Source organism: Abrus precatorius, unplaced genomic scaffold (genome assembly GCF_003935025.1).
Source record: "Abrus precatorius isolate BTA unplaced genomic scaffold, Abrus_2018 Scaffold3, whole genome shotgun sequence".
Taxonomy (NCBI): Eukaryota; Viridiplantae; Streptophyta; class Magnoliopsida; order Fabales; family Fabaceae; genus Abrus; species Abrus precatorius.
In genome coordinates, this window is record NW_020874373.1 from 35,573,801 (window position 1) to 35,597,443 (window position 23,643).

Genomic DNA, 23,643 nt, shown 5'->3' on the forward strand with positions numbered 1-23,643 from the left:
GGAGAGTTTGCTTGACTTTTGATGTTTGGACTGTATGCACCAATCATGGTTTCATTTCTTTAACAGCTCATTATGTTAATTCAACTTGGAATTTGAGTAATAAAATTTTGGCATTTGGTCACATGAAACCTCCACACACTGGACATGAATTGACATTGAAGGTATTGAAATTTTTGAAAGATTGGGGCATAGAAAAAAAAAGTCTTTTCTCTCACATTGGACAATGCATCTTCAAATGACATGTAAATTTTTTTGAAAGAGCATTTAATATTGTTTAATAATTTGTTACTTAATGGAGAGTTTTTTTCACATAAGATGTTGTGCTCACATCTTAAACCTAATAGTTCAAGATGGCTTGAAAGTAGCTCATGATGCATTACATAAAATTAGACAAAGTGTGAATTATGTAAGAGCATCGGAGGCAAGAACAAGACAATTTTTTCAATGTGTTGAAGATGTTGGTGGGATAAATACAACAATTGAGTTAAGACTGGATGTGATTACAAGATGGAACTCCACTTATATAATGCTTGAAAGTGCAACCAATTATCATTGTGCCTTTCACAGCTTAGCATTATATGATACTAATTATAGAAAATGGTGTCCTAATAATGATGAGTGAAGAAGGGAAGAATTGATATATCAATTTTTGTAGCCATTTTACAATATTACCAACTTATTCTCAGGTTCTTCTTACCCTACGTCAAATCTATATTTTGGAGAAATATGGAGGATTTAACATCTTTTGAATGTATATTTGACAAATGAAGATGAAAGAAAATTTGACAAGTATTGGAGTGAGTATAGTATAGTTTTGGCATTAGTAGCTATTCTTGATCCAACAAAAGAGCTTAATTTCTTGATTTTTACTTACTCCAAAATTGATCCAAACAACTGCGAAAAGAAAGTGGAGGAAGTTAAGATGAAGTTGTATAATCTTTATGTCGAGTATGTCAACATTAGAACTCATTTCAATATGGATCGTTCATCATCACAAGTATTATCTGAAAGTTCATCTCCATTGGGAGGAGTAGGAGGAGATAAAGGAAAGGCAATTGTTTCAAATTATTTATATAAGGTAAGTTGTAATATTCATTTGATATATTTTTACAATTATTATTTATATAAATATTCATTTGTTGTTCATTTGGTAGGAATTTGAAGAATTTGAGAGCACAAGAGCTATTAATACTGGAAAGTCTGAACTTAATATATACTTGGAAGAGCCAAGAGTTCCATCATCAGGTGTATTTGACATTTTATCTTATTGGAAGGAACGAAATTTCAGATGTCCTGATCTTGCAAGATTAGCTTGTGATATATTGAGCATTCATATAACCACTGTGGCATCAGAATCTGTAGTTAGCATTGGCTCTCGAGTGATAAATAAGTATAGAAGTTCAATAACTAATGAAACGGTTCAAGCTCTCTTGTGTACACGTAGTTGGTTATATGGCTTTGAAGGTATTTTTTCTTCTTTTTCTTAGAATACAAATTTGTCATATCTAAGATTTAAATTTACTTTATATAATTTACTAACATAGTTATTTTTTTTAGAATATGATAATGAAGATGATGTTAATGGAAAAGAGACCATTATTCTTAATGATTCCAAGCTTTCTCAAGAAGCTTCATGTTCTTAAATTTTGATATTTAAATCTTTGATGGACTTTTTTAATCTTTGGGAACTTGTTTTATATTTTTATGAACTTATTGTGTGTATGAACTTTTTATCTTAAGAAATTTGTTTAATTATGAACTTATTTATATTTTTGTGGACTTATTATGTGTTACAAAAATAGTGTAAAATGGTCTGTTACAAATACTAAAAACAACAATAAAAACAATGATCTATTGCTACAAAAATAGTAAAAAAACTGACATGTTACAAAAATAAGAAAAAGAAAAAAAAATATTCGAGTTGTCGGACCAGCCTGTAGAAGCCCATAGCCTGTATAGGGTAAGGCTTAGACAGTAAAAATATAAGTCCATTTTTATCTTGGGCTAATTAATCCTGACTCGTATCGGGCTGAGCTGGGCTGACCCGCCTGTTTTGATAGCTCTGCAGACAACTTAAGGGGCAATTTGATCGATGAAAAAGGCTAGAGATTGAGAGAACCGACGAGAGAGAGAAGAGAGGAAAGTGCGAATGCATTCTCCTAATCCTAAACTCTTTAAATACACAAGGTGTCGTGAAATTCTCGCTACAGTGAGATATTTACCTCGCTGCAACGGTACCCTCTCTCGCTACAACGAAAATCTCAGAGGAAACTGTACTTTAATTTTTGCAAAATCTCGCTATAGTAAGACTGCACCCAGAAATGCACCTTCCACTGTTGCTTTCTCGCTGCAGTGAGAGTTGCAACGAGAACGCAACAGTTTCACCCTTCTCTCTTAGTGCCTTCTCGCTACAGCAAGAACGACACAGTTTCATACTCTTCGCCCAAGGCTTTCTCGCTACAGTGAGAACTCCCTACAGTTCACCTTCAGTTTATATTTTCAACCAACTTCAGTCAATCCAAGTCAACACTTCCATACATTTATCTATATACACACGTTCACATCATCAGCATAAATCAAGATGTACACTTAATTAACAATACACAAACTTATATTAATAATCAATTTATTATCACCAAAATTCAGAGTGTTACAAATAACATGATTTTTTTTATTTCTTAAAAAAATATTAATTTTTTTTTGTAACTATTGACAAAATAATATTAGTTTTTCAAATCAATCAGGTCTTACAAGTACTCGACACAAACATTAGTTTGCTATTATGTTGAATATAATACTATTTGTTCAATGTTAATCAAAACTTACTTACTGATCCTTGTTACCAGTGTACCAACTAGTTCAACAAAGACAAATCTACACTCGGCGAAAGATGAGAAACGGTAAATATTTTAAAATAAGAAGCCTGCAAGATTAATTCCCTTCTCTTATCTTTGATAGAATGAGAAAGGGTAGCAATACAAATTTTAAATGCACTTTTTTATGTTTGGTTTATTTCTAGATAAATGCAAATAGTTATTACATAAAATATTCACATTTTAAATATTTTTTTGAGGTTTTAAAAAACAATCAATCACACAAAAGTATATTATTGCCGTCTTGATATAATTCATACACCCAGCAAGATCATTATATTATATTAATACATTCCATCAATTTAACTTAATTTTATATATTTTATTAGCAAGAAGAAGGTGGATATAGCAAATAATACGTAGGAAAACACTATGCAACATGAGAGGAACACGACAAAAGATGAGAAGATTGGCTCCAACCTTTCTCCTGATGACAACAATGAAGATGCTAATGAACATGCAATCAATTCAATGGGAGGCAAATGCATTATTCGAAAACAAGACGAAGGAGCTTTCATGCAAATTAATGGTGATAAGATAATCAATGCCAGGTTGGTATTGCTCCTAACATGGATGAAGCTGCTCCACCATCTAGATCCAGTGCTGCTGCCACAAACATCTATCAAACAAGTCCATTAGATATCGTTTGATGGATCACATTCTCTCTATATATAATTTTTAAATATTAGTTACACCTAAAAAATGTTATTATTTGGATCTACTAGTATTTGAAACAATAATGCTATTAACGCAGTCTATATAGTATATCTTTAATTAGAAAATTACTATTCAATACGAAATATTGCATGTTTTGTGGATTCGACTTAACATTGAGTAATATCCTCCTATCAAGGTTTTATAAGGGCTCCTGTTTTTTCGTATGCAACCATTAAAATATTTTAGGTTCCATTGGTCATTTTTATCATTCTTTTTTTTTTTCTTTGTTCAAAAGGTTGATACATTGAGAGGCTTAACTATATTAAATAAACAGAATATTACAACAATGTAAAATAAATACGTAAATACAAAAATAAGCACGCATGCTCAAATTTTAAAAATTAACAGTCTAAAAAAATTCTAAAACCTAACAAAATAATAACTAAAACATTAGTCTTCCATGGAAAACAATAATTGCTTTTTTTTTTCCTCCATTTTTTCTTTTTGTATGGATTGGCTTATGCCCAATAAGAAGTGTCATACCACCAAGGTCCAAACTAGAATCATACGTAATATGGTAAAACTGTAAAATTAATTTATACTAAACTGAAAGTTATTAGTGCACCTTTTTTTTTCTTTAAGTTTGGGAAGCAATTCGTGTTCTCGAATTAAAACAATAATTTTACTTCAATAACTAAAATGATAATTTTTATTAAAAGATATAAAAATATTTATGCATGGCACCTAAATTTTGACTTTATGAACTCAAAAAGAACATCCATGAAATATTTCGACCAGATTTTCCCATGAATTTAAAATAATTTTCCCCTGATTGCTTTATGTAATTTTATTGGAAAACATATAACTTCTCCGTGAATGTCATTTCCCATCTGTATAACACATAAACAAATTGAAAGAAAAGAAAAAAGTTTAAAATAAAACCGTGGAACAATGATGAGCTGTGTGATTGATTGTGTAGCCTAATCAATGAATATGGCATATAAAGGCAAGCGATTTGTGGAACACAGATGAATGATTGTTCAGTAATACACAGTTTTAATTAGAGTTAAGCAGAAAGTAGGTTTTCATTGTATATGTGAAAATCAAGGATGATCCTTCAAAAGGTGCGGCTTGGTTTTAAGGATAAATATAAATTTCAAGTAAAACATTAATAGGGTAATTTTTTTAATTAATGATCTTGTTGTTATTTTTTAATTTCCAGATAAATCCATCAATTTTAATGTTAACCGAGGTTGTTAATGTGTTAGATATGCTAATTTTTTTTTATATTTTTCTTTGGGTTTTCAAGAGTATCTTTTCTCCCAACTAGCAAGTGAAAGATTGATCTTACAGCTATGGTCAAGCGTTAAAGGAAAAATGTTCTTGTAACAGTATTTTCCTTTTCATATATGAACTTCAAAATCAAATTAAAAAAAAACATACTTATGAGATCTAAATTCTTCTGACTTACACTAAAACTTGTCAGTTAATTAGTGTCAATATTATGATAATTTTAAGATTCGAACAATTTGACATTTCAATTATGATCTCGATGCCTTACTTTTACAGTAAAAAAAGAAAGCTAATTGACATTTACTAATAAAACGTCCTAATAGTTAATATTATAACAACATTTACTTGTTTTTATTAACATTTTTAAACAATATTATTTTTAGTAAAACGAATTTTTAAATAAAAATTAATCTCGAATACCAGCTTATTAATTGAATTTTCAATAAAATTACTAACAAATTCAATTAACACAAAATCTAATTCAAATACACACTTTATCAATTATAATATAACGATGCTCGTGAACTGGTTCACTGCGTGTTACAGTGTTACACTGTTTATTTTTCTTTTTTTATCTTTATGTGCACAGAGATTCAGATATTGATAACCAACCAGTCCAATGTTCCCCATTAGTTTACAACAGCCTCAAGAGTTCAAAGGCATTGGCTTGTGGCTCCTTCAAATTAAATAAACATATGTCGGTGACATTTTTTTAGTTCGTCCTAAACATGCTAATTATTTAGTATGCAGTTGTAATTGGTTTCTAAAATCATTTTTCTTTTCTAATGATTTTTTATTAATTTTCTTTTTTGCTTTGGCCTTTTTTTGGGGTCCAAAAACATTATCCTTAAATCCTTATATTTACTCATTAAGTACGAATAACTTGTAAGTTTATAATGAATTAAACTTGTATTGAACTGAGCTTGGGTTAAACTTATAGCGTGTTTAAATTTATATTAACTTGGTAATGAATTTGTATTTTTATATACGTGTGTAAAAGTAATAATAGTCCACAGCATCATTTTCGTTAAAAGTAATCCACAACAAATGTACAAATATTCACTGCATGCTATGACATGTAGAGTAGAGGTTACTTTAACTCATTTGTTCATGCAATATAACTAATCTATTACTAGCATGTTTGGTTTTACGTTCATTCAGCTTCGATGTGAATAATTTTAAAGCTACTAAGAGTAGTTTTTACGTTTGAAACACACATATGTGAAATTTTAACGGATAATTAAACACACACTAAGTATATCGCTATTAATTTAATTAATCAATTACTGTTAAAAAAGGGAAACAATATAAAACCCCCTAGCTGGCTCAAACTAACATCATAGGGTTTTGTGGCCCATCATGTTATATATTATTAATTCCGGTGTTAGTGTTACCCTTGAGACAAGGTAATGAAAATGTATGAGAGTCCAAATGGAAGGAATTTCAATCAATTAATTAATGGCCGAATGACAAATTCTCCCGCCATTTAAGTTTGTTGCATAGGGACATCATGATCTAATGAATCAAAGGAAGCAATAGCAATGTTGCTTCACTTCCAAACAATATTCTGAGTCAAAACAAAAATCATGCAAGAATAAAAAACGTTCAACTTAAACCATGATTAAAATTTAAAAAACTTGTGGGAAGCTTTCAGATAAGGAATCATTGTCCCTCCACATTGTCAGTGAGTAACATAACACCAAGTACCAACTAGAGTCATGGGAGAAATCTTCCCTTATTTGAAGGATCTTGCATTATAAGTTATATATTAGATATGTAATGACATATTGACATGTCACTTTCCATTTTTTTTCTGATCCCATGTGAGCTTCTCTCGAAGGACGAGTCCCCCCAACCATAAGCCAGACAGGTACATGCTCACTCCTCTCACACCTGGACTCTAGTTATTTTCTGGCTCATGGTTTTTGGGCACCTTCACAAAGTGGTTTATGGTTTAGGGGATTTTTTTTATTCTCTTTTCACTTGTTAAAAAGTGCTACATTGCATGGTTTGAGGGTAATGATGAGGCTAATCCATATGAGGGTGTTTGATCTTAAGTGGGGTTAAAGCTAAAGGTTCATGGGCTGATGCTTATGATTTGCAAGTGTTGCTTTCAAGAGAGAGAAAGAGAGCTTTTTGGTTGGCCCTTTTTGGCAGATTGGTGTTCTGAGAGGCTTTTCAATTTGCTACCAAGGTTTGTCATTATGTCAAGCTTTATTGGTGGGGAGGGGGTGTAGTTATAATGTTGCATGGGATTGAATTCTAGTCAAAAAGGTTGTTCAGATTTTCATGCTTGAATTCAGGATCAGATCACAGAGTTCAGACTGTTAGTTAATTACCCAGTAAGCTTTTCCTGAACTCTTAAACATGTGTCTTGTCTTTGTTGAAATTAGGTTTTGATTTTGTTTTAATAGCCCATTGGTCTATTTAATGTGATTTTCTGGATTAGATGTTGGGTTAGTTTGGACACTGAGCATCCTGGGAGGTAGAACAAGTTTAAAGTGTTTTCAATGTGATTTGAGGACAAAGATGAAATCTTTGAGTAGTGTAGGTCTTGGTCTGAGTATTATTTTTGGTTGCCTTCTGTTGGCTCTGGTAGCTGAGGTTTACTACTTGCTATGGTGGAAGAAGAGGATAACCAACAGAGAGATTGAAAATGACTATGGCAACCCTGTGAAAGAGTTATTCTACATGTTTTGTTGGAAAAGGCCATCAACTTCTTTGAGGCAAACGGGTTTCACTCCGCCTGAGCTTTGTTCTTCAATGAGAATTGGTGACACTCTTGTTCATGATCCAGAACAAGTTCAGTCTCAGACTAGCAAGGAGTTTATTTTCAAACCCTTTGGAGAAGATGGCATGGAAGCAGAATACATGAGGCAGCAAGATCTCTTAGGTCCTCCAAGATTCTTGTTCACAATAGTAGAAGAATCAAAGGAGGATTTAGAATCTGAGGATGGAAAATCTAGGGGTGACAAGAGTATAAAAGGTTCAAGGGGTAGAAGCTTGGGTGATTTGCTTGTTGTGGAAACACCATATTTGACACCTACTGCTTCTCCACCCTTTTTCACTCCTCCTTTCACTCCTATTAGCCCCTATAACCAGCGTGGATTCAATCCTCTATTTGAAACAGCAACTGATGCAGAGTTCAACAGATTAAAGTCATCACCTCCTCCAAAATTCAAGTTCTTACAGGAAGCAGAAGAGAAGCTAAGAAGAAAATTGCAAAATGATAATAAGGGTAATGGAGATGAGGTTGATGGTTCTTTAGTCACAATAGTTGTTGACAAGAAAACAGAAAGAGAGCTTTATCATCAGTCTCATCCACCACAATACCATTCAGGCACTTCACAGGTACTTCCCTTAGCTTCTTGACACATTCACCACTCAGTTCACCAAACCAGAAGAAACCAGCTAACATCGAAGTCTGTCAGACCACTAAGAGTTCTTTTCTTCATTAATCTTTTTCTAATTACATTGTGAAAAATTCCACTTTTTTTGTTATGGGAATTTGTTTCTCCCCTTGAGTTTGTTTGTTTTGGGAGGCAGTTATGGTTTAATTTGCTAAGCCAGTTGTGGAATGTACGCTCAATGTTTTAAAAAGATATAGGGGACAATATTTTCTGGTCTTAAATGCTTCAAGGTGGGTCTGATGCAATTGGCAACTTTATGTTTTTTTCTTTAATTTTATTAATATTTCAATCTCACAGAAATTTCCATTTTGTTGATGCATCTGACACTGTCATTATTATTTTTATTTTCATTTTATTTTAGTGATGAGATGGTCCTACCTCTTTCATACATGCAGCTGTCTAAAGGTCATTGAAAGAATTGTTTCAGGGTCTCTGCTATTTTTTTTTACTCTTTACAAGCCTGTGAATGAGACATATGTTAAACCAACGTTGTCCCATGTCATGTTTTTCTACATCTTTGTCCCCATGTTTTTACCTCTTAAACTAAGTGGTGAAATGATATCTACCGTGTGATCAAAATGTGATGAAGATCAAAGAAGGACTAGTGGTGAGGCATGTTGGATAGGTGATGGCTAATTTTTGCATATTGCTCAGACAAGCACCACTCAACTAAGTGACAAATTTGGTAAAAGAGAGGCTCTGCTTCTGTGGCTTTTTGCCAAACAACAAGGGATGCAATTGCCCGTGAATATGTCTCGTGGGTCATGGCCGAAAGTGTCATCTTTCTAACCCCACTACCACGTTGAAGAATCATAACAGGTCAGAATAAAGAATAAAATATGGCTTTAAGCATAACTTTTCTTGAGATCTTTTTCCATTGCATGTTCATAGTACATATATATCACACTAAACACAGCAATTTGCCTATTTGGCTCCAAATAAACACAATATCTATATGTCCCTTATTTTTTCGCTCTTTCAACAAGACAAAAAGGGATGGTTCCTTGGCTTTAGACCTCTTATAACTTCAATTAAACACGGAAAAAGGACAACTGGTAGTAGGATAATTTTAGTTTTTAAATACGTTGTTATATAAGAGAAAAGCTTGTAATAAATTCTTTTAACACATTTTTTCTATTTGTTTTTTTAATTATTATTGAGACTCTGTCCACTATTTTTTACAATTGATCTTATTAGAGTTTGTCTGATAATAAAATAGTGTGTTACTAACATTTCCCTGGCATACTAATCAAATTGCAGCCTTTAAACCTCTCTTGGATTATCTTGAAAAAAAAAGTTATTTTTGTTATAAATTTTGTTAACTTCAATTCTTAGAATAAAACTGATTTTTTATATATAAAAATATATATTTATTGTATTAAATTTATAAGTGTAATAAATATTTTTAATAAAATTTTATTATTATTAATCTTATTCTCAGCCCTTAACGACTAAGGTTAATAAAATCTTTTCTTGTCAATTAAAAGGAAAAAAATTGTTGGAAGCGTTGAAGATAAAAAATTAAAGCAAGACGTTGGTGCTAGGCCAACTTACGAGAATATTCTGAACCCTTTTTTTCTTCTCTAGATTCTCGATCTAAGGTTTTACTCTCTAGTCAATTGCAGCTTTAATTGATGTTTAATATTGTGATGAAACGTTTTACTTAAAAATGATCGCCAAACTTCAAATTTAATGACACTATGGTCAATTGGAAACTAAATAGACTCTGCCCAAAATTCACAAAATTTATTAGTTTTCTTCCTTCGGAAATTGGCTCCTTCTTGTCCTCTTCTGACCAAGATGTCCAACCACTTACAGTGTCACGTAAATTAAATCGATGACAATATAATTTGCAATCGTTGTATAACTTAGGTCAGAATAATCATGTCACCATTATCATTATTTTTTTTCACTAATAAAATTAGATCTATATCTATTTATCTATCATTGCTTCAAACTTCAGATCGCAAATTCAATAATAAACTGCCTTAAATCAAACAAATAGAAAGCGAAAAAAAAAAAGCCTTGTAAAAAGGAAAAGAAATCCAATGACCTGAGTTAGTGCACACAAATACAACCATATGGAAAATTTACAGTCCAAATAAATTAAAAAAAAATAATAAAAAAGTAAAGTCAATCAAAAGTGGATTAGTGGTGTGAACTTCATACAATATGCAAGAAATCTTTGGTTTAAAGATGCAGCATACCCAAAAATAAAAAATAAAAGTATGCATATCTAAGCTAGAGTCCCATTGCAGCTGTTCCTGTAATTCCAAGTTCAGAACAAAGTGATTTCAAGCCAGATTCTTCCAACAGGCTGAAAGCAGTAAATCCATAGTAGGAGTGGTACAGGTCTGGAAACTCTCCTGGGAATTTGCTGAAACCACCATACTGGTGAAAAACAAAATATTAGCAAAATATAAACTAGATCAAACATTTGAATTACTAATATCACATAAAAATCCCCCCTGAAAGGTAAAAAAGATTCTTGTCTTTTTAAAGTGAACTTAAATCCTCATTTCACCAATTACTAAGTATGTAAACTTGACCTTTCTTTTCCATGGATGGACTAAAGTACCAAACCAATGGTTTTCTCTAAAGCATGAGTCCAATCTGACCAAAATAATAGCAGTCTGAAACGCGTCATTCTTACAAACTTGACAAGTTTACAAGCTCTACCTTCTTATTACTTATCATGGGCAAGTTCCATCAGCAATACCAAAATCCGGTTTAACTTAAATCACTATCACTATTTTCCTTTCCTTAGTTTCCCATAAACTTTGTGCTACACACACACACACATTTTTCACCCCAAAATCTACAACACATTTTATGGAAAACAGAATGGTAGATGTGGTACCTTATATTGACAAGAAAGTAAAAATTCATGTAGAGCTTTACTGTCCACAAAGTTGTAGCCCCCTAGAATCCTCAAAACGGCTCCAATCCTAGCAAACATAATGCTTGTCATGGCTTTGACAACTAACAAATAATAGAATACCGTAGAAATTGATAAAGGCTCCATACTGTGCTTACCAAAATGCATAACACGTATCACTAGATTTATTGGGTCTACCTTGAAATCCACCATCGGTCCCCTGCCTCTGAAAAGGAAGACAGAATTAGTGAATCTTGATCCACGGGCAAACGATTCAAGAGCAAAAAATTAACCAAGCTTTAAGTGTTCAATGTAAGAAAAATAATCAAGCCATTATCTGAAAGGTGTTTGCAAATAAACAGGTTCTGAAAATGACCCTTAATCCAATGATTATTTACAAATTAATACAATCTAATCAGTTTACATTGAAAGAGTTTGGATGTACAAACCTGCAAGATCCAGTCCAGCAGCAATGGCACATCTATCAAAGAAGTCAAAGCAGAACTTGACAGAATATTATCTTCAATGAATCCCATTAATCGAAGAGATGCAATAGCGCAATAAGTTGCACCACCTGTGACACTAGAACAAGCAATGTTGATAAATATCATTCAAGAAATAATAAACCCACATAGTGGATGAAGACAACCATTCAAGATGCATGCCCAGAATATAAAAACAACAGTCGTTAACCAGAATCATTATATTCAAGTAGATAAAATTTAAATTGAATGGAGCTTTAACAGGTTATTATCATTGTTGCCTGCTACATAACTAGCCAATAAGAACAATGATTACAGAAATTCGTAGTATTATGTCAATACTCGAGGGAAAAAACAATGATTACAGAAAATATCAATAAAAATGTTGAGGCTAGTTCAGAAGGCAATCCATAATCAATATTGTAATGAATGATACTCTCAAACATCAAAACCAATCTGTCCAGCCAATCATAGGGGAAGAAAAAAAAACATGCCAAGAGGCTAAAACTTTACACTCTTCAAATTTCAAACTTGATTTTAGGATTTCATGAAACAATTTTAAATCTTAATATCTTCTAAAAGGAAAATATCTCTTTATCAGATAGTTTCAACTATCAGTATTAAGTCCTATATTTCAACTTCCTACTGGCCAAGACTATTGTAAAGCATAATCAAACAAATCTATCATGTGGTTCACATTAGCATGAAAAAGAGAACTTCACACAAAAGATTCCGATCATTAATGCAACTAACAACATTGCAACAGCTCCTCACAATATGCAATCACATCTAAATTCCGATAAAATGATTGTTTCAGCTCACCATGAGATTCTGCACCAGGAACTAATCCAAAGCCACCATCATAAGACTAGAAATAACCCAAAAAAACAAAGACGTCAATTTCATTTATGCACACACACACACCCGCACACACAGATAATACTCACACCCTATCAGCGGTTGATGAACTAGCTTCACAAACCTGACAAAGTAATATGTAATCCTTGGCTTTCTCCTTGTCCATGCCACTCCAGTTATCCAGCATGAAACAGGTGGCAGCTGGCAGTCAAATAGTTAAAATGATATAATATATCCAGGATTATTTATTAACCAACTAAGTAGCTAGAATCATCATTTCATGTCTTTTTTTCACTTACCAGCACAATATACAAACCGAAGATCTGTTTCACCTCCAGTATGAATAGGCATGAAACTATCAACACAGATAAAAATGTTTAGGAATAAGAAGTAACTATAATAAAGAATATTGCTAGGGGCGTAAATCTTGACATAAATCTGGGGAACTATAGACCACAAAATTGAAAAACAGCGGTGGATTTTATTGATATGACCAATGCATAAGCATAAAGGCCACGGTCCGAATTCAAGTTTCAAAAGCATACCTTCCATCAGGCTGTTGAAGGTTCCTCATGGAAGTCACAATTGATTCAGAATCAGGACTGGACAATTCATATCCAACAATTTTCAATATGGCAATGGCACAATAAGTACTTGCCAAGTGACTATTGTTGTGGACCAAAACCTGCAAATAAATAAATAAACAACATAAAGAAATTAGGATTCATCAACAACAGAGAAAAAAACGGAAGTTAACCACCTCAAAATTTAAAACTTTTTCCACACCCCATTTTCATTTGGAGAAAATTGTGAAGTTTTGGAACCATGAAAGCCATAGAATTGTCCTGCAGCAAAACCCTTCAAATGGGTCAATTAAAAATCAAATTTTGGAGATCAAATCCAGCCAAAAAGTGCATTTGCATACCATCGTTGATGTCAGATTGAGTCCCAGGGTGAGCTCGGAAAGACAGAACCCAATTGACAACAGCTTCCTTCTCAACCTTAAACCACACAAAAAATAACAAAATTGAAGAAAAACATGAGCATACAAATGAATAACGAAATATAACAGCTTACATAGAACAAAACATAGGATTGTTGTGTGTACAGAATGAAGAGAGTTGAGGAAGTCAAGGCCAGAGATGACAAAGTAAGCGAGAGTGAGATGGTTGATCTCTTGGGATTCATATGCGGATGGAAGCAAATAATACATCATCTCAAGAAACGTCACATGAACATCTTTCTCCATCTTCTTCCTACCGCAACATTCTTCTGGCGAATTCATCACTCTTCCTGCTCCAGCTGCTGATGCTCAATTTCACTTATGTCAATTGCCAACTCTTATAATATCAACCTTTTTATAGAAAAAAAAATACTGATTCACCTAAATTTAATTCATGAAATAATTTATGAATATAAAAAATCAGAAAGCTGTGTTTGCGTTTAATCAATTAATTTATAGAGATGATGAATCGTTATTATTTGATGAATATTTTTTATACATAAAAATTTCTACTTCTTTTTTTTTTAATTATCATTTTACATTGGTGAAAAAAAAGTTTATTATAAACATAAAGGATCAAAGCAAGGAATATCTTCCCTCTAAAGGGAAGAAAAGTCTAGTTGAGTTAGTTTGAAAATATATAATTTTATTCCTTTTAAATGTGTTTGAAAATAGAATAATGATTAAAAAAAAAGCAAAATAAGCTCTCTTCTAGTTATAAATTAGTATAAATATGAAATTATACTGAAGTCTAACATAATAAATAATGACATAATTTTTTTTATATTAAACAAAAATACAAATCAAATAGTCCATAAACCAAAGAAGAAATAAATCCTATAAATTGTCATCAAAATTCTGAAGTAGAGTTAGCTGCGTAGGCTCCACTCCAAACTCCAAAGCACTGGCTGCTAGCCCTAACACTTATAGTAGTTTTATCGAGCAGTAGGTGTGCACCCTCAGACCCATGAAGCGCAACAAAGCAACCGTGTTGACATTCGCTGAGAAATGCAAGGTTCTTCCTTTTTCTCTTTCTCTTCAAATTTCATAGCTTCCTTTCCACAATGGCACCAAAAAGATTATTCATTTTCTGCATTATTCAAACTCACACATGCTTCCTTTTTATACATGCAGAATATATTGGCATCAAATTGGCAAGGTTCCCTTAATACTATCAAAGCTGATGCCAAAGGAAGGTACCCATTTCACCCTTTTCTTTTTCTTCTCTATTCACAGCACAATTCACACACCTTAAGCGTACCCTTACTTCCTTGCCCAACTTAACTAACATGCTGAGTAAAGATTTTCCTTTTCCTTTTCTGTTGTTGTTGTTTAATCTGTGGCGTGATGGTTCTGTCAGCACTGGTACTTTGCTAATGGGTGTTGGTTACTTTTGCATGATTTCAACAGCAAGGGGGACATTCATACATCTAAGGTTAAGTACATACTTAGGAGGGGGCAACCATACCTTTGGGTGCCAGAAAAGGACTTGCACAATGTGGTATGCTACTCTCTATTTTCTTTTTTCTTTGTTACTACTGCTTCATTCCACTGTCCTATGTGAAGTATTAGTTCATCATAAACATATCTTGTGTCTTTAAGTGTCCAAAATTTTTAGTTCATCACAATTCACAAGAGTATTAGAGGGATAACTTTAAATTTTCAGAGACCAGCTTCAAGATATGGCAGAGGTATAGCAAAATTGTGTGCGGATTCTGATGAATAGCGATCTAAATTATAAAACACTGCCTCGCTATAAATCATTCCAGTTTTTCTGAATAACTGCTAAATCTCCCTACCCATACCAGTGGAGATTTTCCAATCTAGAGAGAGAATGACAGTCGTAAAACTTGTGTAGACTTAACCTAAACAACGAAACTGGGTTATAGTTCCTTATAAACCTGTTCAACAAGTTCACCATGAAGGAGGACTTATTAGTAGAGAAGCTTGTGCATGGAAGCCATGAAGAGAAAACAGTCAGCACATTCAGCACAAGCAATGTTGGCCTAATTTGTGGTGTCACCATAAACTGATCCATATTTACGAGTGAAGCCTGTGGTACCAACCTTGCTTTAGGATAATTTGTCTGACCATCAGAACTTTATTGCATAAACACAGTGATTACCTATGGCACATTTGCTTGGAGGAAAATGAATGTGCTCTATGGCACTAGAATGCAAGACTTTTGTTTCATCTACCATTTCTTGTTGGCACCTATGATGGGATGAGCCTCACTGGCATTTTTAGAATTGAATTAGAACTAAAAATGTGAGAGATTCATAGTAGTGGTGAGGAATTTGCAAGATTTTGTTAAAAGCCAATGTATTATATTGAAGCATTTTCATGATTTCATCTCCAAAGACCAAAGTAAAATTTGATGCTTAGTTATGATTCTTTCTCTTTTTAATTACTTCTAATGATGACTGGTTGTTTGTATGGTGATTAATCTGTTAACCTCTGCTTATTAGTTTCTGCGTTTAAATTCATGCTATCAGCTTGACCTGTCGAGTTCATCATATTGTAGGAATAACTTGTTAGAAGATATGTGTAGAGGGCTACCATCTAGTGAATGACATCCTTTTTTTGTTCTCTCACTACTGTTTACTTGCACTTATCAAAATGAGACTAGATTTGTTAGAACATCTGGGTATATTTCATAGTTGCAAAGATATCACATTTGACTTGTGTTGAGTGCAGAATGCAATCATTGATGAGCGTGGTTCATTTTCTGTGACCAGCCCCTTTCCAGGCCCACTAGGGGTCTTACTGAAATCAATGAAAAAGGTACTGCATGTATTACATGTGTTTTCTTTTGAAACTACTATATAATCCTATATGAGAATTTTTTTCTGCTGTAGCTTGGTTCTCTAGAAAAGGAAATAATAAAATGGTTTTGTCCTAATTGTACTTGCTTTTGGATTCTCTTATAGTGAGAAGAAATAAATCTATAAGCTAATTGGTTAATTGCTTCCCATGCTGCAGTTCCCAGCACGGGTTGCTTTATCTGGGGATGTTCTTCCTCTTAAAGAAGATAAGGTGATGCCACACCAACTTTGCTTATGCCTGCTCTTTATCATTTCATGTTTGCTACTATAGTTTACCAAAATAATGGCAGTCCTCCAAAATGCCATTTGAAAATGTTAATTTAACTTTTCATTCCTCCATCTTTGTTTTCTAATGTAAGCTCTAGAGTCCTCCTTGGGATCCTCCAGCCAGGTTTGGTGTAATATTATGAAAGGTGGCTTATCATAATATTGCCAAGTGACAACAGAATTATGTATATTGATATAGACTTGTTCTCAATTTTTAAATTATGCTATTGATTTTGGTGTAGGCTAAGTCTCTTGCAGAAAAACTTCAGGAAGTCATACTTTCTGAGCAAAAAGTAATCAAAGAGTTCACTTACACTGTTTCTGGAGTACTAAGTTCTAGTGTCACCAGCACATCACGGAGTGATAATCTACAGGATCTATTGGGAGACAGTGAAAAATACTCTGTATATAGATTTAAAACTAGGTAAGTGTATGTTTAAATCCTGACCCAAAAAAAATATCTTGAATTTTGTTATTTCACTAGATGAATGCCAAAGTCATGTATGGTTTTGGCATCTAAGTTGGGTCATGCATTCCTGAACAGTTTATTACAGTTCGGTACAGGTTTAACATGCAAATATCAAATTGTTACGGAGCTAACTACAAACTACGCACACTGCTTTGTTTCCTTCTGTGAAACTTTTTGGGTTTACAATTTTGATTAAGTTGATAAGTTCTAGCAATATTTAGTTATGAAACTTGATTAGTGGTTACTGTGAAAAGATATTAGCATTTTAAGAACCGGTTAAGGATCTAATATGTGTATCAGATCTTTGCCCATGCTGAGCTTTTCTCATACTACATCCAAGTAGAGGATGATCAGGACAATCATTAATGAAATCAGAATACTTCAAATGTCTTTTCCATCTAATGAAAGAGTTAAATGTTAGATCTTGTACATTTGTTGATGGCCATGGAGGAACTTTTGAAGTGGATATTGAAGATTTGGAAAAATCCAAAGCCGATCTATTAGGTAAAGACCTGGTTTGAAATTGGTTAAGTAGTATCTCTTTTTTGTGCAACAAAAGATTCACATCTCTTTTATGTTTCTTGTTTAGCACCATTTTCAGCAAAGTTGATTGATGGGATTAACCAAAGTGAGGCTAGGCGTAGAGCCCTCATGCTTTTTTGTTTTGTTCACAAGGATGCTAATGCAAAGGTAACTCAATGATCTTCATTATTCTTTACAATGCCCCAATTCTGCAGTTGGTTAATTTCTATTCTTTATAATATTCGTGTGATTATGGGATACATTGTAATGTTTATATAATTGAGAACTGCAAAGCATTTTAGAAGCAGAAAAATACCCCATTAATTTTATAGAATTTTATATCCTCATACGGCAGGGTAATGGCTTTATGATGTAACTTCTCTATCTTTAATGACACTTCTATGGTAGAACTTACATAGTTTCTTTTGGTTTGCTGGTTTTGTACCGTGTTCCAAAGATGAACTCCAAAATATGTTATCTTTGAATCAAGAATATCTAATCAACATTGAAATAATATCATCTCATTTGATGACAAAGCTGATAGTGCTTATGCATGCAGGGCCCATATTTTACCATACCGCATCAATTCTTTTACCTTTTTTTTTTTTTTCTATTCTTGCAAAATAATTTTAGGAACTAACGAATCCACCTGCTTTGTATTAAGGATGCATATATATCATCCATTGATCGCAAGGGATTTGATGTCCTGGCAAAAGTTACCAGTCCAGTTTTGAAGGATGGCATTGGTAGCTACCAGTGGAAAGAATTCAGGTTCATGTTCAAGGAAGAGGCAAATGATGTTGAAATGTTTTGTCATCAACTAGTCAAAATGGAAGAGGAGGTCATCAATAAGGTTTCAACCTCTAGTGGACTAAAACATATGGCATAATGAATCTTTTTGTATAACTTTTTTGTCAGCTCTAGATATGGCAGCCACACATGCACGATACTGTGCTCATCTTGACACATATCATTATTCTTGCTCAGTTATAACTGCACAAGGCGACCACACTTGTGGTATAATGCAATCTCAACGATAAAATTTACATTTAGTTTCATACGGATTTGTGATATAATGCAATCTCAGCGATTAAATCTCTAACTGTAGTTTCACAAATTACATTGTGATCCTGAGAATGACGCTATCTATGTATCTACGAGTGATTGAACTGATTCCTCGCTTCGCTCCCCTCATTCCCCGTGGCTGTAATCATCTTTATGTTTGGATATATAATTTAATTAAGTTTTTATTTAATAATTCTTTCTAAACAGGAGTTTATATGATAAATATAAATATAAAAATTATTAAAACAAACTAGAAAAATTGTTTTAAAAAGTTATATTAGAAATTTTATTAACATAAGTTAACAAAATAATATACAAATCATTAATTATTTGTTCAAGTTATTGATATTAGATCTGTGTTGATTATACACATGTAATTATGTAAACATGTAAATGCCATTAAGTAAACGAGTAATTTTATTTTAAGTAGTTTTTATTTCATTGTTTTTACTTCATAATAATAATAATAATAATAATAATAACAATAACAGCAACATTACACTGAAAAAGTATGTTTCTGAAACTGGTGCGAAGATAAATATAGTAATTTTGGTTTATAAACACTATTACATTGACCCATAATACTGAAAAATTTGCAAAATTGGATGCTAAAATTATATTGTCGGAAGTAACAATCTGCGAAGTATGCTAGTTTTCAATTTTCAAACAAATGAAAAAGTTGAAAACAGTAATAGAAATCATGAAAGGAAAATAATATAAAAGCTATAACCCAACCTTAACAATAATTTTCTAGCAATGTTAACTAATCCACTTAATCAACCTCCTCGATCTTGGGGCCAGCAGCACTACCACCAGCAGGAGGAGCATCATCATCCACGTCACCACCTGCACCAGCCCCACCTTGGTACATCTTGGCTATAATAGGATTGCATATGCTCTCAAGCTCCTTCATCTTGTCTTCAAATTCATCTGCCTCAGCAAGCTGATTCGAATCAAGCCACTGAATGGCTTGGTCAATTGCACTCTCAATCTTTGTCTTGTCTCCTGAGGAAAGCTTTGAGCTTATCTTCTCATCCTTTATAGTGTTTCTCATGTTGTAGGCATAGTTCTCCAGGGCATTCTTCGCCTCAACCTTCTTCTTGTGCTCCTCATCTTCAGACTTGTATTTCTCTGCTTCTTGAACCATCTTCTCAATTTCTTCCTTTGACAATCTCCCTTTGTCATTGGTAATGGTAATTTTGTTCTTCTGCCCTGTGGTTTTGTCCTCGGCAGAGACATTCAAGATACCATTAGCATCAATATCAAAGCAAACTGTGATCTGAGGAACACCACGAGGAGCCGGAGGAATGCCCGAAAGCTCAAACTTGCCAAGCAAGTTGTTATCCCTGGTCCTTGTTCTCTCACCCTCATAAACTTGAATCAAGACACCAGGTTGGTTATCTGAATATGTTGAAAACACTTGTTCCTTCTTGGTAGGAATTGTAGTATTCCTTGGAATCAACACAGTCATGACACCTCCAGCAGTCTCCAAACCCTGAGACAATGGGGTAACATCCAAAAGCAACAAATCTTGAACCTTCTCATTGCCTTCACCACTCAAAATAGCTGCCTGGACAGCGGCACCATAAGCAACAGCTTCGTCCGGGTTGATGCTCTTGCACAGATCTTTCCCATTGAAGAAATCCTGCAAGAGCTGCTGAACTTTGGGAATCCTTGTAGAACCACCAACAAGAACAACATCATGAACACTGCTCTTGTCCATCTTTGCATCCCTAAGACACTTCTCCACAGGATCCATACACTTCCTAAAGAGGTCCATGTTGAGTTCCTCAAACCTAGCCCGAGTGATCGTTGAATAGAAGTCAATTCCCTCAAACAAAGAATCAATCTCAATGGTGGTCTGTGCAGTGGACGATAGCGTCCTCTTCGCTCTCTCACAGGCAGTTCTCAACCTCCTGAGAGCTCTCGGGTTTCCACTAATGTCCCTTTTGTTTTTCCTCTTGAACTCCTGCACAAAGTGGTTCACCATTCTGTTATCAAAATCCTCTCCTCCAAGATGCGTGTCTCCAGCAGTGGCCTTGACTTCAAAGATACCCTCCTCAATGGTGAGAAGAGAAACATCAAATGTACCACCTCCAAGATCAAAGATCAAAACATTCTTCTCACCAACACTGGTAGCTTTCTTGTCAAGCCCATATGCAATAGCTGCAGCAGTTGGTTCATTGATTATTCTCATAACATTGAGGCCAGCAATAACACCTGCGTCTTTGGTGGCCTGTCGCTGAGAGTCATTGAAGTAAGCAGGCACAGTGACAACAGCATTCTTCACAGTTGATCCAAGATAAGCCTCTGCAATCTCCCGCATCTTTGTTAGAATCATAGAAGAGATTTCCTCTGCAGCAAATTGCTTTTCCTCACCCTTGTAGTTAACCACAATCATGGGCTTTTCACCAGCACCGGCAATGATCTTGAATGGCCACAACTTCATGTCACTCTGAACAGAAGGGTCGCTAATTCTCCTCCCAATTAACCTCTTCGCATCTGCAACATCACAATCCCCAGTTATCAACAACATACACAAACCATCCTAATTGAGATAGATCATGAGAATCACTAATTTATAGTCATGTTTTTATTTATTAAAGTATTTATTTAATCATCTTAAAAAGAGAGATTAACAATCCCTTGTAATTGAACTGAACCAAACATGAACTCTGCAAAATGTCCAAATAAGATTTTACATCCAAAAGCTACGGATCAAAATGAGATTAATAATAATAACAATAAATTAGAGTTGAATCATTGAACGCATGATGAGAAAGATGGTTTGAGATGAATTACCGAAAACAGTGTTGATCGGATTCATGGCAACCTGGTTCTTAGCGGCATCCCCGATCAACCTCTCGGAGTCAGTGAAGGCAACATAAGACGGCGTCGTACGGTTTCCTTGGTCGTTGGCGATGATCTCGACGCGGTCGTGCTGCCACACTCCGACGCAGGAGTAGGTGGTGCCGAGGTCGATTCCGATCGCCGGTCCCTCACCTTTTCCGGCCATTTTCCGGCAACTTGGAAAGGTAAAAAAATAAATAAGAAACAAAAAGAGAAGAGAGTCTTAGAATGAATTGAGAAAGAGAGAGAGGGAATCTTCGAATGAATTGAGAAAGAAAGAGAGGCAAGAGATATATATAGGTTTCAGAAGATAGTTTCTAGAATGTTCCATTAACATTACGTGGGATCCAAACCTTAACCTAAGCCGTCTTTGTGGACCATTTCACATTTCCCGTTTCTCGTTCGTTAATACCACTTCCTTAGCTCTTTCACACAACACAAACGTAGTAACTAAGTCATTTCTGTTTAACATTTTTTTTATAATTTTATTAATAATAAAAAATAATAATAAACACGAGAATCACAAATAAATAGTTTTTAATAATTAGCTTAACTTCAGTTTTTCTTACTCAACTTTTTAATTGAGATAGTATATGTTTGGACTTAATCTAATTTCCTCTCTTTATTGCCATATCCACCAAATAGAACTTAAATCTAAACCTTCGAGAATATTTTTATCACTGGGAGTAAATTTTAGAGTTAAATATAATATTTTTTTATTATATCAGGTGATTTTTTAATATTAAATATTTAATTTGTTAGTTAATTTCAATTTCTTTCAAATACTATTTCTTTTTTAAAATTTAATTTAATTTTAAAATTTTGAAACACTGAGTCAAATTAAAGATATCATTTTTATATAAATGAAAATTTAAAATTATTATATTTCAATTTTTAATTTGATTATTATAATTTTAATTAATTTAAATTTTGTTTTAAACATTTGAATTTTGATACTTTGTATCAATAAGGATTAGTTTTCGGTCCAATTGATATGGAGACTGTTTTTTTTTTGTTAACGTTTTGTTAATAATGGGCCAGCTTTAAACCTAAGTGTGCTTTTTCTATTTATTTTTTGGTCCACAAGCCAAGGCCTTTTCAAATTAAACCTGTTTCCCCTCAATCGTCGATCACGTTTTGTATGTGGTGGTCAATGGCCTTTCATTTTTTATAGATCTATATCCAGGCCCAATGGACCAAGAAAGAGACAATCACTGAAATATAATATTTGAAAAGCTGAAAATTTAAGATTTATCTTTTTACATAATTAAACGTATATAATTTTATAATAAATACTTTTTAATTATGTCTTCAAACACTCATGGGCAACACCCATAAGTGTACAAGAGATTGTACTAAGAACATGTTTAGATAAATAATTGAATTAAACACTTATTTAGTAGTATTTTGTTTGATGATAGTTTATTTTATAAATTTAATTATAAAATTTATTAATTAAAATAAATTAAAAGTTTATTTCAACAAGTTATACTAAAAAATTTATTAAATTAACATATAAAAAATTATTAAGATCATAAAACATTTTCATTAACTCAAATAAATTTCATAATTTTTTTACAACACTCTTTAAATCTGAATTGCCACTTATAACTCATATTCTTCAAAATTTAGGGTGATGCAATAATACCCTAAATTCTAAAAATGAAGTAGCTTTTATTTTCCTTTTTGATGGATTTTTCCTATCATCTTAAAACAAAAAGTGAGTCCATTGATTGTCCTGGTTGCATACAAATCAACATCTTTCTCATTTATTGTAGTTTTGAAGACTCGTTTCATTACTGAGTAAAGTAAAGAAGAAGAATAGAATATATATTTGTAAAGTTTAGAGTGACTTTGCAATGATATAAGATTCTCAGCTATATAACCTAAACTCCCTAGACATATATGCCGTCAGAATAAATTTAAAACTGTAAGAATTTTTTGGTATTAATTGGTTTTCTAGTATTGAATTTGATAGCTAGCAAATTAAGAAATCAGTTTCATGCTCAAGAATTTTTTTCCTTTATTTTTTGAAAAGATATAAAATGCAATGGGTTTCATCATAATAAATTTGAAGAATAAGGTTGCATGTCCACGTTTATATACAGTAAGATGTGTATAATTTAAAAAAAAAGTAACAAAGAATCTAACAGATAAATGATTGAGGCAATGTGGGGCAAACAAGGCCTTG

General features: G+C 33.2%; 3 protein-coding genes across 5 annotated transcripts; 1 reads left to right on the top strand and 2 right to left on the bottom strand.

The window, feature by feature from the left end:
- Positions 1–10,264: 10,264 nt before the first annotated feature.
- Positions 10,265–13,847, bottom strand: LOC113862912 (geranylgeranyl transferase type-1 subunit beta). The gene is made up of 11 exons (XM_027496208.1): positions 13,560–13,847; positions 13,377–13,452; positions 13,238–13,296; positions 12,997–13,136; positions 12,751–12,806; positions 12,576–12,652; positions 12,416–12,461; positions 11,561–11,685; positions 11,270–11,337; positions 11,094–11,181; positions 10,265–10,624 (listed from the first exon to the last, which is right to left on the bottom strand). The coding sequence occupies exons 1-11, from the start codon at positions 13,734–13,736 to the stop codon at positions 10,475–10,477; spliced, it is 1,062 nt and encodes a 353-aa protein (XP_027352009.1). The 5' UTR covers positions 13,737–13,847; the 3' UTR covers positions 10,265–10,474.
- A 436-nt stretch (positions 13,848–14,283) lies between these two features.
- Positions 14,284–18,712, top strand: LOC113862914. Its single transcript, XM_027496211.1, has 9 exons — positions 14,284–14,469; positions 14,589–14,650; positions 14,865–14,955; positions 16,152–16,238; positions 16,437–16,490; positions 16,789–16,970; positions 17,437–17,519; positions 17,605–17,705; positions 18,202–18,712. Exons 1-9 carry the CDS (start codon positions 14,422–14,424, stop codon positions 18,424–18,426), a joined length of 933 nt encoding a protein of 310 aa, XP_027352012.1. The 5' UTR covers positions 14,284–14,421; the 3' UTR covers positions 18,427–18,712.
- Positions 18,713–19,120: 408 nt separating this feature from the next.
- LOC113862908 (heat shock cognate 70 kDa protein 2-like) lies at positions 19,121–21,720 on the bottom strand. 3 transcript variants are annotated; one of them, XM_027496202.1, is made up of 3 exons: positions 21,405–21,665; positions 20,140–21,104; positions 19,135–19,749 (listed from the first exon to the last, which is right to left on the bottom strand). In XM_027496202.1, exons 1-3 carry the CDS (start codon positions 21,616–21,618, stop codon positions 19,375–19,377), a joined length of 1,554 nt encoding a protein of 517 aa, XP_027352003.1. In that variant the 5' UTR covers positions 21,619–21,665; the 3' UTR covers positions 19,135–19,374. The 3 variants fall into 3 exon arrangements, with proteins under 3 accessions (XP_027352001.1, XP_027352003.1, XP_027352002.1); XM_027496201.1 differs by having other exon boundaries at positions 19,135–19,700; positions 19,866–21,104; XM_027496200.1 differs by having other exon boundaries at positions 19,121–21,104; positions 21,405–21,720.
- Positions 21,721–23,643: the final 1,923 nt, after the last annotated feature.